General features: G+C 49.9%; 3 protein-coding genes across 4 annotated transcripts; 2 read left to right on the top strand and 1 right to left on the bottom strand.

The window, feature by feature from the left end:
• Positions 1-323: 323 nt before the first annotated feature.
• On the top strand, positions 324-3079 carry LOC118508969. Its single transcript, XM_036048938.1, has 7 exons — positions 324-808; positions 1260-1353; positions 1438-1541; positions 1861-1959; positions 2031-2265; positions 2340-2460; positions 2528-3079. Exons 1-7 carry the CDS (start codon positions 731-733, stop codon positions 2937-2939), a joined length of 1143 nt encoding a protein of 380 aa, XP_035904831.1. The 5' UTR covers positions 324-730; the 3' UTR covers positions 2940-3079.
• Positions 3080-7181: 4102 nt separating this feature from the next.
• Positions 7182-8452, bottom strand: LOC118508968. The gene is made up of 3 exons (XM_036048923.1): positions 8208-8452; positions 7839-8137; positions 7182-7767 (listed from the first exon to the last, which is right to left on the bottom strand). Exons 1-3 carry the CDS (start codon positions 8269-8271, stop codon positions 7681-7683), a joined length of 450 nt encoding a protein of 149 aa, XP_035904816.1. The 5' UTR covers positions 8272-8452; the 3' UTR covers positions 7182-7680.
• Positions 8453-9062: 610 nt separating this feature from the next.
• LOC118508961 lies at positions 9063-12978 on the top strand. Of its 2 annotated transcripts, XM_036048899.1 has the most exons (7): positions 9235-9559; positions 10183-10424; positions 10674-11026; positions 11162-12121; positions 12274-12279; positions 12384-12536; positions 12604-12978. In XM_036048899.1, exons 1-7 carry the CDS (start codon positions 9412-9414, stop codon positions 12677-12679), a joined length of 1938 nt encoding a protein of 645 aa, XP_035904792.1. In that variant the 5' UTR covers positions 9235-9411; the 3' UTR covers positions 12680-12978. The 2 variants fall into 2 exon arrangements, with proteins under 2 accessions (XP_035904801.1, XP_035904792.1); XM_036048908.1 differs by lacking the exon at positions 12274-12279 and having other exon boundaries at positions 9063-9559.
• Positions 12979-15665: the final 2687 nt, after the last annotated feature.

Here is a 15665-nt window from a genome sequence, read left to right as displayed (position 1 = left end):
CCCTCCCCCCTCCCACTCATTTAAGGAGGCTCCAGTTTTGTGTTTTTTTTTTCTCTCCGCTGCACGGAAGGCAGGAGACGGGCGCTTCTTTCGCAGCTAATCATGTACCGTGTCGTCGTCGTCCGGTACTGTCGTGCCCGGTTAGACCACCACCACCGCCATTACCGCGGTTGGTCGTCGCGGTTGTTCGATGGCGGTGACGATGGGCAGATAGTTGAGACGACTGTTGTGTGTTGTTACTGCAAGGTGTGAGTGTTTTGCGATAGGGCCGATCATGGGCACCCGAGACAAGCACAGGGGCGATGGAGATGGCGGGCGGCGACACTCAGCAGCGTGCTGTGCACGACGGAGGAGGCGGCACACTGGTACGGCACACCATCATCGGTTCGGGTAGAATATTTATAAACAGGACGGAAACATAACTAGACCACCAGTTACCGTTCGGTGAGAGTCGCAAACGGGTACACAAATTCTACCACTCCGTAGCTCTAACGCAGTGTGCCTCCTCCAGACACACAGTGATTTGCTCTTGCGTTAGGTTTCCCGACGAAGGCGCCACCTTGTCTCTTGTGTTATCTTATCGTGTGCCAGCTCCCTTTTAGTGCTGTGTGTGTGTGACTAGTGCGTCAGTGACCAGACCAGAGCGTACCAGAGCAGGCGCCAACGAGACGCCAACGAGACGCGTTGAGGATCAATCCCAATCCACCTTCAATCAACATCCTCCACCGCAATGGCCGATCTGGAGCGTCGGGATGCCATCCCTATACTGTACACACGCGGCACCCACTACACGGTTGGGTTCGATGTGGTAAGTATCGCCGAGAAGCCACGTGTTGCGAATCTATCTGGCACACCAGCAAATGGGGCCCAGGCAGTTTTAGTGTGCTAATTTACACCACATGCTGGCTTCGGCGATTAAGCCATCATCATCTGGGGACGGTGTTACTTCTAACGCGCGTGCAGCAACGAGAGACCTCAGCAGTGCACTGCACAAGATAAGATGCCAAGGGTGCTCAATCAATCCCTCGACGATCGCTTGATGGATCACTTGCACACTTGGAGTGAGAGATACCTGGAGCTGAAGTGTTGTCGCTAAAGATAAGCTCTGCTGTGAGCAGGAGAAAGAATAGCACGAGGTGGAACTTTCGGGGAGAAGAATCTCACCCAACGAGCGGTTCTAATATCCCATAAGATCTGGATGTAGTATTACTTAGTCCTTAGTTTGCTATATCTAATGCTACCTATTCTCTCACCAACAGGGCCGTACATTCGCATCCATTATTCACAGCTTTCTGGAGAAATCGAACACACTGAACGAAACCTACATTCCGCTGTTCAACACCGAAAAAGGCCGTAAGTATAGTACACGAGCGATCGCCCAACGAGTCAGAAATCATCTGCAATCCTTCCCCCCCCCCCCCCCTCCGTCCTGAACAGGTAAAATCTACGTTGACACGTACGAAAACGTAAACAGGTCGTTCCCGCAGTACATCCGGGAGCTGCAGGGTATTGCGGATGGGGCGAAGGTGGACTTTTACAAGGTAATTACTAGCCGGGTACGGGCGATCTATTCTTCGCCAACCGTCATTATGTAAAATAACACAGCCAAAGTTATGGCCTACGCCGACACACTTCCTGAGCTAATCTTATTAGTCACACAGGCACTGTAGGCATCGCTGGGTAATCTCATTAGCGGCTGTTCTTATAAGCCTATTTGCAAAGAGGTTACTACACGGTGACTCCTTCCCGACCTGCGCTTGTTATTATCCTCTTATAAGCTTATCCAGGTCTCCGTCTGGTTTGGACGGAAACAAACAAGCGTACAAAAAAGTGCCATAACCATCCACCGTTCCTTTGCAGCTGTTTCTGCTGCACATAGACGATGTCATCTGCGGTGCACAGGACGGTAACAATCAACCGATCGGCTGCTCCACCATCTGTGTCAATGAACCGGACTGTGTAAGTATCGGAGCACGCACGTGCTCGCTGCCGGCTCTAATCATCCGCCATGTTTTACTGCTTTTGGACAGGTGGTGCTGGGACACACGGAAGATGCGCTGTCCGAGGTACTGAACCACTTCTACTTCGTGTCCGCGCACATCATCTCCGAGACGCCGGAAGGCAAGCACAAGGTGGTGGAGGAACGGTTTACCTCCCTCTGCTACGCCGGCCATCTGCCCGGCTACACGATGAACGCGAACCATCACGGGCTGGTCTTCTCGATCAACACGCTCAGCGCGAAGACGCTCGTCGGCGGTAAAACGCGTAAGGGCTTCCCGGCGGTTGTTGTTGTTTTCCTATAGGGCGATTAAAAAACCGTTTCTGTCCATTCTTGCCAGCACGTCACTTTATCACGCGTGCCCTACTGGCGGCGGAGAACTTCGTACAGGCGCAGGAAATATTGCGCGATCATGGCGTCGGGGCGGCGGACGGTTGCTCGATCAATATGACATTCCTGAGGTGAGTTCATCAGGGGGGGGGGGGGGGGCATCCAACACCGGCTTAATGACGACTCCTGCGCTTACAGGCAGGAGGGCGATCGGTTGTTTCACAACGCGGAAATGGGACCGGCCACGAACGGGAACGAATCGCAGCTGAACATCCTGACCGCCAGCCCGGGCGAGCACATCATCCACGTGAACAGCTACCAGCGGCTGCCGGTGCCGGAAGTGTCCGGCCTGATCATCGAGTCGAGCGTCGAGCGGATGAACACGTTCGCCAAGTTTCCGCCGCCCAAAACGCTGGACGACGTGGTGCGGATGCTGAGCGACATGACCGCCAAGGAGCACAAGGTGTTCCGGGACCATGGCAAAAACCAGAAGGTGAAAACGATCTGCGTCGGCATTATCGACTGCATCAAGCGCACCTGGACGCTGTACGCGGAGAATCCGGCCTACGTGCCACCGCTCGTCGTGCTGCCGCTGGTGCTGAAGGATTGAGCGACCGGTGGCGGACACCGACACACGTACACAGTTTTATTGTTGAAGCTGATGGCATTATTTATCACCTCTCCCGGTTTGGGAGCTGTGGCGAGAAACACCACAATCAAATAAATCTTAAACCAATACGCCTAGAGGTACGCCGCGCGCACAAAGCCTGTGCATACTATGATGACCGGATGTTAAAAAGCCCTCCGCCGTGTGTCTGGCAGCCATGTCTCGTCGGCGTGTAGCGCGCGCTGCTCCAAATAGCACCCTTTACGGCGTGTGTTTTGCTTTAATTACTTTACACATAAACCGCATACAGAAACAAACACCACACCGGCTTATCGGACCCGGATTTCTAACTTACTTCTGTGAGCAGCTCCTCAGCTCCAAACCAATTCTTGAAGGTTCGGAAATTGAATCTCCGCTCGCCGCGCACGAATCGCGAAACCGATCACGCGCTCATTTGCATATGTTCGGCCATGTTTCTTCTACCGGTGCCGCGCGCGACAAGGCAATCTACTTGCGCGGTGTCGGATAGATTATTCATTAACTAACCTAGGTCACGAAGAGCGGTACATCGCTCAAAAACCACCAGTTCCCCCTTCCCCTATCCACTATTCACTACGCAGCAGCCGAAGTTCACGAAAACAGATGGAGATGGTGGTGGTGGTAGCCATTATTTTGGGCAGTACAATCGATTGAGTCCGCATTTGAGACCGTCGATGATTGATTGACACTTTTGAAAGAGTGTCTGGTAAGACACAAAAAAAGCAGTTCGTTTGAAAACTATGTTTTTTTTTATTCTCAAACCACCAAGTGCGTTGCGGAACAGGTTTGAAGCTGTGCGGGCCAGCGGAACTAGGACAAACTGGACATGATTTATTTTTTGGGGGTGTTTTATCGCCCCACAGAGAATGGCGTCTGTCTGTGGTCAAGGGGCGCTTATCGCGCTGATCCGTAGTCGTAGACTGCGTACCCTCCCTCGAAACACCCAATTAGATAAGACGAAACAAGTTGCGCTCGTCGGCTGCCTATGCTAATGATGTGCCGTTTTTTTTTGGGCGGACGTGCAATAAGATTTAAAACCCTACAAACTTAACCTCATTTTTTGGATCGTTTTGCTCTTATCGCGGCCTATTAGTGTGTGTGTGTGGGGGTAAATATGCAAACAATATTATCGGATCATGTTGATAGCTGGAATTTGATCGTGTCCCGCATGCCCTACTTTTCTGACTAACCCTTGAGAAGGATGCCTATTAGCCTTAGTCTTGTTTCGGTGGCCTATGCGATCTTTGATGTCTGTTGTTCGAATATTTTCTCAAGACTCTCCATTATTTATTTCGTTTTGCCGATGGTGTCTAGTCGTAGCCCGACCATCTCCTCATACCTCAAGCCAAAAAGTAGGCTTTCAGGGTTGTAGCACCAAGGAAACGGAAAGAAGATACCAATATTTAGGTACCTCTTGTGTTCTACTATATTCTCTAAGCTCTTCTTTTTCTTGGCTTTAAGACCTGCGTGGTCATGACGGCCATTTAATACCACCAGATACCACCTAGTTGGACAGTCAGACCTCACTACAGGGAAACGGAGTTCGGATTGGATTTGATCCCCGATTCTGCTGGGTGAAGAAAGGCACCATCGGAACCTCGTTTTAGGACTTCGTATTAAAGGTCTCGAATTTTAGGGTGTGCCTAAGTTTAAGAGGTCGGTCTCCAGGAGGAACACCTTATTCCAGTTGGTGCAAGGACAGACCTAAGATATCACCTAATTGTCACTGGCTTATATACCTGGATTTTCGAAAGAGATTCCCTCCCTTTTCTGCAGATAGGGGGCTCCCAACATCCATTCCATCAAGACAACTTCAAATGGTTCTGGTGATGCACCACTGGCTATGACCATGTCAAGAAAGCCATAAATTGGCAGGCTGTGACTTCTTTCTCTCTCTCTCTCTCTCTCTCTCTCTCTCTCTCTCTCTCTCTCTCTCTCTCTCTCAGGAGCAGATTTAATCAATGTTTAATTAAGTTTTAAAAGCTCTCGTGGTTTCACAATGGATGAATGAGGCAAGCTTCTCCTAAATGTCCCTCGAAGCCTTACAAATATTCCCTTCTATAGTCCCTTGATCTTGATGTAATGTTGTCTTTTCGGCCCAACTCCCAGTGCTCTACAAACTCTTGCCCTATCTATCTCGCAATCGTATGACCTTGATTCCTTATCAAGGCAAATTTATCCAAGAATGGGTGTTCTAGACAAAACAGAGGAACGAGATCTAAGAGATCGGAAAAAGGGTGTTCTAGACTTATGCGGTTCGTGGTGCTGTAGATGTAGATTCAAAGTTCTTCCTTCAAAATTCCAAGTTAGTTGTGCATTCTTAGAGACTCATTAGGTTGGGCCCAGTGGTAGACTCGGTAGCGGCAGAACCCATCACGGATTGTCTCCCCGTACGCCCCAGACTGCCTGTCTAGGGTAAAGTTAGTCAAGAATGGCAGATAATCGCTAGCCGAGACCTTTCGAGTTAGTATAGCCAGAAGAAGGAGAGACTGGGCTCAATATCCCGAGTTCTACAAAAATGCCTCTGTGTCTTAAAACCCCCCAAACCTTGGATATATACGATCTTCTTTGGAGCACTCTTATGCCACTCCCGAGTCCTACTCGCTCACTGTGGAAGGACTTGGATATCTAAAGGGTTCAGGGATTCTTTATGAAGTTCTGGACTTTAACTGAATTGAAACCCAAACTCCAGATCTATATCCAGATCACATCAAAGGATTTCCCATCCTCCAATTTCACACCTCTTCTTTTCTTCCTTCCGCCCCTCGCCTTTCGTCTCTCCTCTGTACCCCGATAAGTAATCTTATCAAGTTCAATCGACGGATCTTTTTAAAATAAATTGCAAAAGAAACGTAGCACCCTCCGGCAGCAATTATGCACCGAGCCTTCAAACATTACGCTACAATGTATGCATCGCTTCCCACCCCCACCCCCCCTACCACTTGTGTACGATTAGACGACCATTTACACCATCCGCCCTCGGGGGATTGATGCGGGGTTAATATGAAAATAATAGTGTTATAATTTAATCTCCTGCCAGGTTGGACCGTAAGGGTGACGCGGTAAACCGTTTAAGTGTGCTTGATCAGCTTCTTCGATCGAGCCTTTCCCACCCTAACCGCGCTTCCCGTGCATGACCCAGCGCTGCTGGTTAGGTGGGAGGGTCAATGCTCAATGGCGGTCCGCGTCTGAGCGCTCCGATCATTAGAGCTCATGATCATGATCATTGCCGAAGGCATACACACCTGGACAGACGGACAGCCGTGCCAGACAGTAATGTATGTGGTATGTTTGTTTAAATGATAATTAGCGTTCGAGCATGTCTAGACACTGGGCACCGTAATAGACACCGAGCAAGTTCAGGTGCACTGGAATGGGGAGGGTTTGATGATTTACCACCTGTAACCTAGGGAGCGGGAGAGGGGGGTGACGAGGGTGGGAAAGAGCAGGGGTGGGGGGGGATGAGATACATATCTGCGCCACCTGTCTCTTTATGCGGGTCTACTTGGGTGTCTGGTTCATTTTTTTCACCCCTGGTTCAATCGGCTTCTCGGTAACGCAGCTTACATTGGCCGGAATAAGTTACACCGGGAGATGAATGAAATGTAATGGAGTTATTAAATCGTTCGCGGACAGGGTCATGAGCAGAGACCTGCCTGCTAGCCGTAAAGCCATTTATGTAGGACAGCACAGTGGCGGCGGAATGTGTTGTCGTCTCCACCGTTGCTGACCGTAAAACATGTCCGTTGAATGCGTTCGGATGACGAGCCGGTGGCAAATGGAGACATATTTGGCATCCGTATCGGTTGCGGTTGTGGTTTTAACAAGGGAGAGCGAGAGCGAAACACACATAATTTAATTATGTTGCAAACCTTTTATACCTTTACTGTTTTGTTCTTGCAGTTACCGTGGGAAAATTAATAAATCATCAATGAAAAACTTTTTTAACTAAAATTCGATAAGTCAATACGGCGTCAAGCCGTCTAACTTGAAATATAATTAAAATAAATAAAATAAAATTCGATAAAGAGAAATTTGAAGTTAATTTTTATCATCTTCAATTTATGTTCGAAATTCTACTAGGCGTGAAACAGGCAACCTTAAGGACCGTTTTTTTCCTTTAGAAAGCAACAGACTTTGGATGCAGATTAGTCTTTCATCCGTGTGATATCATCATTAGGCTAAAGCACTTCGATTAAACTTCGCTCCTTATATTACATTGGTTTTGTATATATTTCAACAGCTATATCTGATGGTCTGTGTAAACAGTGAGAGTTGATGCGTTATGTAAAAATAGTTGGACGGATTCGTTTTACATACCACCATTTCCGGGCGGGGCTCAACTTCGATGCATTTGGCTGGCCCCGGCGGATACGGCTGTCAATACTTGTTGCTAAATACTACTAGAGGCACGATTGTTTGCTTCTGCGACGCCGTTCGAAAAGACGCATTTTCCAACCAATTACAATATGATGTTTTTTTTTTTTGCAAATAGGTAAAACGCAGTGGGTGGTAAAGACTTGAGTTTGGAATGTATATGAGAAAGGAAAGATTATAGAAAAAAGTCCCCCGTCGAATGCAGCCGTATTACAGCTCATCGTATCGTATCACGACGCGCGCGCTATGCAAAACACCAATCATAATTAGCCAGACTGTGCGTTGGGAAAACTTACTGCTAAATACTGCCTCTCGTGGCCTGTGCCACTCAGCTGCTTATAATGCTGCGCAGCAACACACCGAGCGCGACCACCGTACCGAGCAGCGCGGATAGCGTTACCGTGGGTGCGGCACTCTGAAAAATAGAACAATTTTCGTTAGACGGTTTAGACGGTGCCCACAGCCCTCTACTGGCACTCCACTCACGATCACATAGTAGTTGCACCGATCGCCCAGGCAACAGGCGGAACAAGTCCAATCCTCGTACCAGATGTGCGTACAGTACGGCATATGTTTGGTGCGGATACGCTGGCAAATCTCCTTCTTGGCGCACCGTTTCGAGACGTAGAACTGTTTCTGGGCGCCGAGCGAAAAGTACGGTGTGCTGCCCCACCGGATCTCGGTCAGACACGCGTCCTCGCCCTGCTGGCAGATCTTTACAGTATTGAGACACTTTTCCGTGTTACCGGTTTGGTTCGAGCACACGTAGCACTCGTGCGCGGAACCTACAGGGAAGAAAAAGCCAACTTATTAGCAGCCGAAAGGATACCGTATCAAGGACGATTGTTGACTCACATTCGCCCGTAAGCCCAATCAGCAGCAGCAGCACGGCCAGCGGGAATAGCTTCGAATAATCCATAGTATTTTGTACCGAGGCAATGTTTGCAGTGGGACCGAACGAACCGAGATACCGATGGAAAAGCGTGCCCAAAACCGTGAAAATGGTACACACAAAAGAAAAACAAAGCAAATATACGGTTGAGCGAGATTCGTAAACAGCTCCTCGGATTGTGTTTGACGTTTTAGACAGTCACACCCAAACGAAGAATGCCAGACGGGTGTGCCCATGCAGCAAAACCAAGCGTTCAAAGTGACAGTTCGTGGCAATGTGAACGTGAGCGTTTTGTTTTTAAATTTCACCGTTAACTATGTGGAATAAAAATTTTTAACATTTAATTATTAAAAATGCATAAAATAAAAGATAAAAACACGAAATTTAGGTGAATAAAAAATATTTGTACTAAAATTTAGTTGTTAACATTCAATTGACTTATAACATTCGGTGATTTAAAAAAATCCGTTAAAGTGGTAATCTCTTAACTCGTCTTTGCACCTTTATGTTAATGATCGAAACAAAGAAAATGAAACAATTAAACTATTTTCTTATCACTCCCAAAGTCACTTAAACAAGATTCAGGGACAATGAATGGGATTAAAAGATGCTACACGGAGCAAGCTGATTTGCCCGTAAGTATATGTGAACATGATATTCGGCCATTTTGCTTTGCCTTGATAGCCTATGTCCGGTTGCTAGCCAGAAACTCATCATACGGGAAAGAGACGAAATGAACGCAATGAACGAGGGTAGAAAGAGAAAGGGCTTTACGAATGCGCAAAGCCCTAGCAACACAATATCCCACGTCCTCACTTTTTCCAGACTGTGGTTTGGGATTGTGCGTGTGTTGAAACATTTTCTATTCTACCCTCCTGTGCGCGTGTATTCGCCCTCTCCCACACATTTCCGAACCTAGCAACAGCACACACATTGAACAGAGATCGTAGACGTCATCAATTCGTACACATAGATACCGGAGGGGGCACGATCGGGTACGCGCGCGCGCACACACACTCACGACGCGTATCTATTTCTATTTGTCCCACCCGAATCGTGCCATCTTTGTCGCGCCAGCGATATTCGATTGCATCGATTCCAAATCGTGCTGGTGCGTTCCCGCTTACGCGCATTACACCTGGCTGCCGTGCGCTAGCATCTAACGCGATGGATGAAAGCGTTCGCAATAGTACGAAGCTAGATATCGAAGGCGTTAGGCAGCAGTCGGCGACCCAAGCGCTGCGAGCTGAGAGTGAACGCAAAGAAAGTTACAGGAAGCTAGGCGAACCGGACGTTAACAGGAACGGGTTTGACGGTTGGTATTTGCTTTTTTATTTGCATGATGCATGATTCGGTAGAGACCGTTGTAAGCTAAAGTTGCTGTGGGCGACCTAGAACCTAGAATCGTGGAATGTGCAAATACACACGCACACGCACACGGTTCCAAGAGAAACCATTAACCATATTGGGCATGTGTCACATGACGATAACTTCTCCTAACCAACAATGATGATGCTGTATTGCATCAGCTTGAGTTTAGAAGCAAGATTGTTTGCTTTTCCCGTTGCGAATTGTAGTAATTCGAAGCCTATTGCACATAATTCAATCATAAATCCTAACCATGCGTACGGTAGTAATCTCATCCAAGCAAGCCAGAAATGGCATGGCCATGGCCAAGATCTCCTGAGGATGTAGTTTTCTAAAGCACCCCGAGTGCGCCCAAGAATGTTACCAAGTTGCTTGATTGCTTTATCACCACAATGTTCCCGCTGTATCTAAGCACGCAAGAGATATGCGATGACGTCACACTGTCACTCAAACACGGTCCCGGGTGCGTGTGCGTAGGTTGCACCGTCGTCTGCTCACGTCCGAAGCCCGGTTATATTTAAATCCATCTCAAGCAAGCACATCGTCTCTAAAAATCTTACCCCCTCCCAGGTGGTTTGACGACAGCAACAACCCGTACGGAAAGCAGCCTACGGATGCCGCGCGAAAACGGTACCGGTGCCAAGGATGGCGAGGAGGAGCGTATGCTGAACGGCGGCGGACTGGATGCACCGACCGTCCGGGGCGATGGCGAACCGACCGAGAAGGACAAGCTCGCCCAGAAGGAGGTGGAGGTGAAGTTTATCCCGTCGCAGAATGGGGACGCCCGTATTGACATGGAGCTGGAGAGCCAGGTACTAATAGCTGCGGCAGCAGCACAATCAATTAACACCCCTCGCTAAAAGTACTCACCGGAAGGTAAACGGGGGAAAACGAAATCTTTCCTAAGTACACCCCGTGTGCGCTTGCCCTTAGACGCGTTGGAGTCGTCTTGGTGTCGAAAGGTTTTGTTGCGCTTTCCTGCTACTCGGTGTATCGCGACGTGGTGGTATCTGACGTGGTTTAATCGATTTTTTGGGACACATTTGTCTTCCACTCTGCAGCAAGCGCTCACCGGCATGACGAAGGAAGAGCTGATGAAGTACGCGAACGATCCGTTCTGGGTACGTTTGCGCTGGCTGCTGTTCGTACTGTTCTGGGCCTTGTGGGGTGCGATGTTGCTCGGTTCGTTCTACATCATCTACGACGCACCGAAGTGTGCCGCACCGGTCCCGCTAACCTGGTGGCAGGAGGGTCCACTGGTCGAGCTGACCGGTGACCAGTACGCGGAGCAGCTGCCCGAGGTCGAGCGGTACGGGGCAAAGGGTGTGATCTATCAGCTGCCCGCCGACGAAACCTACCTCATCCATACCGCTGCCGTACAGGGCAAGGTAAAGCAACTGGTCAGCACGTTCGGGTAAGTGGCTGCTAATCAATTCGACCTTCAACAGACGCATTCCTTCCCGACCCCCGTGTCGCGTCAGTTAGGGATTTCAATTAACGCAAACCGGGCCCCGGGGTACTCACTCTTCGGCTCGTGCTTTCTTTTCAGCACGAAGAACATTAAGGTGGTGGTAGACATTACGCCCAACTTTGTCACCAAGGACGATGCGCTGTTCCAGGAAGCGCTCCGGCAGCCGGACAGTGCCGCCCATGCGGCATTCGTATGGCGCGAACCGGGCCTGAAGCCACCGAACTGGCTGTCCATTGCCGAGGAGGGTAGCGCTTGGAAGAACGCCTCCAACAACCAGTACGTGCTGTCCCAGTTCGGCCCGGACCGGTACGATCTGCAGCTCGGCGAACCGGTGGCCCGCGACAAGCTGAAGGCGACGCTGCGCGCACTGCTCGAGCTCGGCGTGCGCGGGGTCCGGTTGGCGAACGCGAAACATCTGCTGATCAACCGCGACGGAGGCAACGAATCGCCGATGAATCTCGAGGAGGCGGACAAATCGCTCACGCACACCGATTACGGCTTCTGGGCGCACAAGGAAACGACTTACCGCGAGGGTTTGGGCGAACTGTTCCACGAGCTCGCCGACCTGGTGCACACCGAAACGGGCGGCGATGCGTTCCTGTCCGTGACCGAGGACATCCTGCGACCGGAAGTGTTTGCCACCAACGGTACGCTACCGATCGATGCCCCACTGTACGGCAACATTGAGTTTGATCTGCGCGAAGAGAGTGGTCCGGATGTGGCGCGCAAGCTGCGGCACGATATCGAGAACGCGTACCGGACGATAAATGGATATAAGGCGCTGGGCGAATCGGACAAACCTTGGCTGCAGCTGCGCTACAACCGTGCATCGTTGGAGCACGTGCCAGCGTCGGAGTACAGCGTGTTCCACTTCCTGCTGCCCGGTGTGCCGGTCTTCCCGCTCGACGTGCTCACCAACGGCAACGTGTCGCACGAGAGTGTGGAAACGTTGGAAAAGTTCCGGGCGACACCTTCCTTCCAGCACGGGCTGTTCAACGTGTACAACGATGCGAATGCTTCGGCGATCGCCTACACACGGTAAGAAGCGTTACGCACTATTACTTAGACACTACTAACCAATCCATGTATAACGTATTTCATCTATCTGTAAATTGCTCCTCTCATCTGCCACGAATTGCTAACACACACTTACACGCTTATACTAACATCCTCGTACCGCTCGGAAACAGCTATATGTAAGTGATTCTCCCTTGTCTAACAGTACCGTTTGTGGATCTCGATTTTAAGCCCCCCAAAACACAGATGATTGACCTAATCGCATTCCTCCCTGCTTCCGTAGGCTAAAGTCCGGCAATCCGGGATACTTTGTCGTGCTGAATCTCGCCCAAGCCGAACAGCGTACGCTCGACTTCAGCGGTATCGACGGTATCGGCAGTGAGCTGACGGTCGTACTGACCAGCCAGAACTATGCCGTCCCGAACGTTGGTGTGAAGTAAGTCGTCCTTCATTTACGCCGTCCAGTTTCACCTGCAACACAAATCGTTTTTCTTTCCCCCCAGGACTAAGGTACCGGTGGACGCTGTACCGTTGTCGCCACGATCGGCCCTGGTTGCCACCTACGTACCGACGAAGTAATTCGCTACTCGCAATTGCGTCTAGACAGCGACGCATCTTCTGTTACGGAAAACATCCCTATCTTCGCGCTTGTTTCCCTCTGCTGCTGAACTGCTGTGCGATCTGCCACCGATTAGCGTGCTCTGGCGCACCGCCTGTACTCTCGTGCTTACCCTACCACACCAATCGGTGGTATATATAGGCGGATCGGGATACGGGCGGTGCTCAGCCGTACGCGGGTGTGGCAAGCCAGAAAAGGCAGTGAAGGGGATCGATTATACGTGCTTCAATAAAATAGCTATTGTGAATTTTCCTGCACATTTTCCTGCGGTTGGTTTGCGGTTGAGTAATATGCGGAGGGAGAGAGTGACACAGATCCGAAATCTCGAAGATCGAGAATCATCTCCGAGAACCGGTGGCGAGTAAGGTTATTGGCTTCTCTTCTTCTCCCTGGTATATTCAACTCTATTCATTCTTCACTTTCGATACTGCTCGTTGCCAATTTACATCCCACCCCTTGAACGCTTGAAAGGTTTCGGTGGTCCACTTCTTCCCTTCTTCCGTTAGTTTGTAAAGGTCCGCACTTTACACGGGCAAGGGTTGACGGTGTGCGTTCCGATCCTTTCGTAGATAAGCCAGAGGTTCCTCAGGGTAGCGTCTTCAATCCTTCGGTGTTTTCTCTTTTCATCTCGGACTGCATCAGGTCCCTCTCTCCCTTGTATGCCACCGATGGCAAGTTCTATCTTACCTGTGGTCTTCGTCTCAAGACTTCTGTTTGGGAATGCGCCTATGAGTAGGCAATAAGAAGGCATGTATTGCGATGAATTAGAATATTTTATAGCAGTTAGGGCATATTAGTATTGGTAAGCAGTAATTATCAGTAGGGCATATTAGTAGGTAAGCAGTACCTGAATGTATTGTAATTAGTCTTAAAGTGAAACCCCACCAGAGCAGTACATTGAAGAGCGATCCGAAATTGGTTGAGCTACGAAACAACTTCCTTTCCCTTCAAAGCTCATGGTAATCTCATGGTAAGCAGCTATATAGCTACCTGCTCTGTGGCTTACCACTCCCACGAGTCACTCTTTTTTGTTCGTTTATTTATAGAGGCTTTGGGTCTTCTGAGACTTCATTCGCCTCTTTCCTGTCTATTGTTACATATGTGTGGTAAAAACTATTGCTTAACTATTATTCTTTTTGTAATATGGAAACTATTGTGCTAGTTCGCGGTACAGGTTGCTGATGTGTAAAAATCGGATGAGGCGGTTCTGCTGTTGTTTGTCGGGGTCGGTATCAAGTTGGGCGTTGGTGTCGGTGTGTCCTTCGCAATCGGTAAGGATGTGGCGGACGGTAATGTCGACGCCACAGAAGCTGCAAAGTGGAGGACTGGATCTGTCGAGAAGGTAGGAGTGGGTCAGGCGGGTGTGACCAATGCGAAGCCGGGAAAGGACTCGTTGGATTTGGCTGGAATCGGGATACTTCATGGAGCGAAGTTTTGTGGAAAGATCTAGGTTGTGCCAGGTGGTGTTCCAATGTTGAGCGACTATTGCGTTAGTGAAGCGGATGGCGTCTCGGTGCGAAAGAGTGCTGTGTGGTTCGGTTGGACGGAGCCGACCGGAGTCGATTCCGGAATGACCCGAAATGCAACATAAAACTATTGCAGGTGATGAGGGGATATCGTCAAGGATCTGGAAGTGAGGGTCTTTAGAGAAGCCGTGTTCGAGGGCGGTCAGAACACTGGTACTGTCGGTGAAGATGACCGACCGAAATCCTTCGTCGACGGCAAGTTGGATGGCTTTTGCTTTTTTGGTGGTTAGGGAGCTTGATGGCGCAGTTGTCAAGGCGGGAATGGCTGACTTCCGACTAACGGAGCCGTCTGTGTAGATGTGGTGATGGTATTTGGTCCGGATCAGGTGCGTAAAGGTGGTATTGGCGATGTGGCTGCTTTTTCCGGTTCCCCGGCGAGTTTGTTTCAGTTCCCAGTCTATGGCAGGAGTGCTATGGTACCAGGGACGTGTTCCCCGGCGGCTGGATGGGATGATCGGAGGAAGCTGGTGGTTGGTGAGTTGTTGCCACGAGTCACTCCACGGTAAAGGACCAGAGTGGGTGTGTGTGGCTCGACGACAAACTGTCTTTTGAGCCCACTGTGCTTGAAGGCGTTGTACTGCTGCTGGGTCCGTCCTGTTTCGGAGTACGCCAGCGTCGTTTGACCGATGGATAGGTTGGCGAGGGAGTTCCAGCAGCAGTTTGCAGGAATCGCCATCCACCACCAGTACTGTTTCTCCTCCATACCCCGATATGCTTCTTGCCAACATTGACTCGCCTACCCTCCTGGCGGCCATTCCCAGGTACATCCAACCGCTTGCGCGTTCTTCTACCACGAACTCCATTGTGTCTGTAAAGCCCCCTCGGCGCAATCAGTCATTTATCCACCAATTTTCTTTAAGTGATGGACATGGATTTATGCTCGAACAGGTCTTCCTCATCGAACTTACTGTGCTTTGTTTCCAAAATTATGAGTCAGCTTGATGCTGGTAACCGGGGCGGTCCGGTGGCCGAGGCGACAGCGGCGCCAGTCTTCACACAGCAGGGCCGGGGTTCAAATCCCATCCAGACCGCCTCCCCGTACGTAAGGCTGACTACTATTCAACGGGTAAAATCAAGTCCCAGGAAGCCAGAAAATGGCAGGTCGAGACTTCTCGAGGTTGTTAGTGCCAAAGAAGAAGAAGAAGAAGAAGATGCTGGTAACCAAGTCGACGCCATTTACACTGACATCCGGGCAGCGTTCGATCCGGTATGCCATGCGCTTTTGTTAGCAAAGCCTAGGAAGTTGAGCTTCTCCCAGGATTGAGTGTCATGGCTGCGCTCTTATCAATCCTTGCGTAATTGTGTTGTTAAGATTGGTCTCTCCTCTTCTTCCTGCTTTCCCTGTTTGTCTGGAGTCCCACAAGGAAGGGTTCTCAGTCCCCTCTTCTCTTCCTTCTTTTTGTCAACCGTAATCTGTTCC

Source organism: Anopheles stephensi, chromosome X, assembly GCF_013141755.1.
Source record: "Anopheles stephensi strain Indian chromosome X, UCI_ANSTEP_V1.0, whole genome shotgun sequence".
NCBI lineage: Eukaryota > Metazoa > Arthropoda > Insecta > Diptera > Culicidae > Anopheles > Anopheles stephensi.
This window is presented reverse-complemented; position numbering and strand designations above follow the sequence as displayed.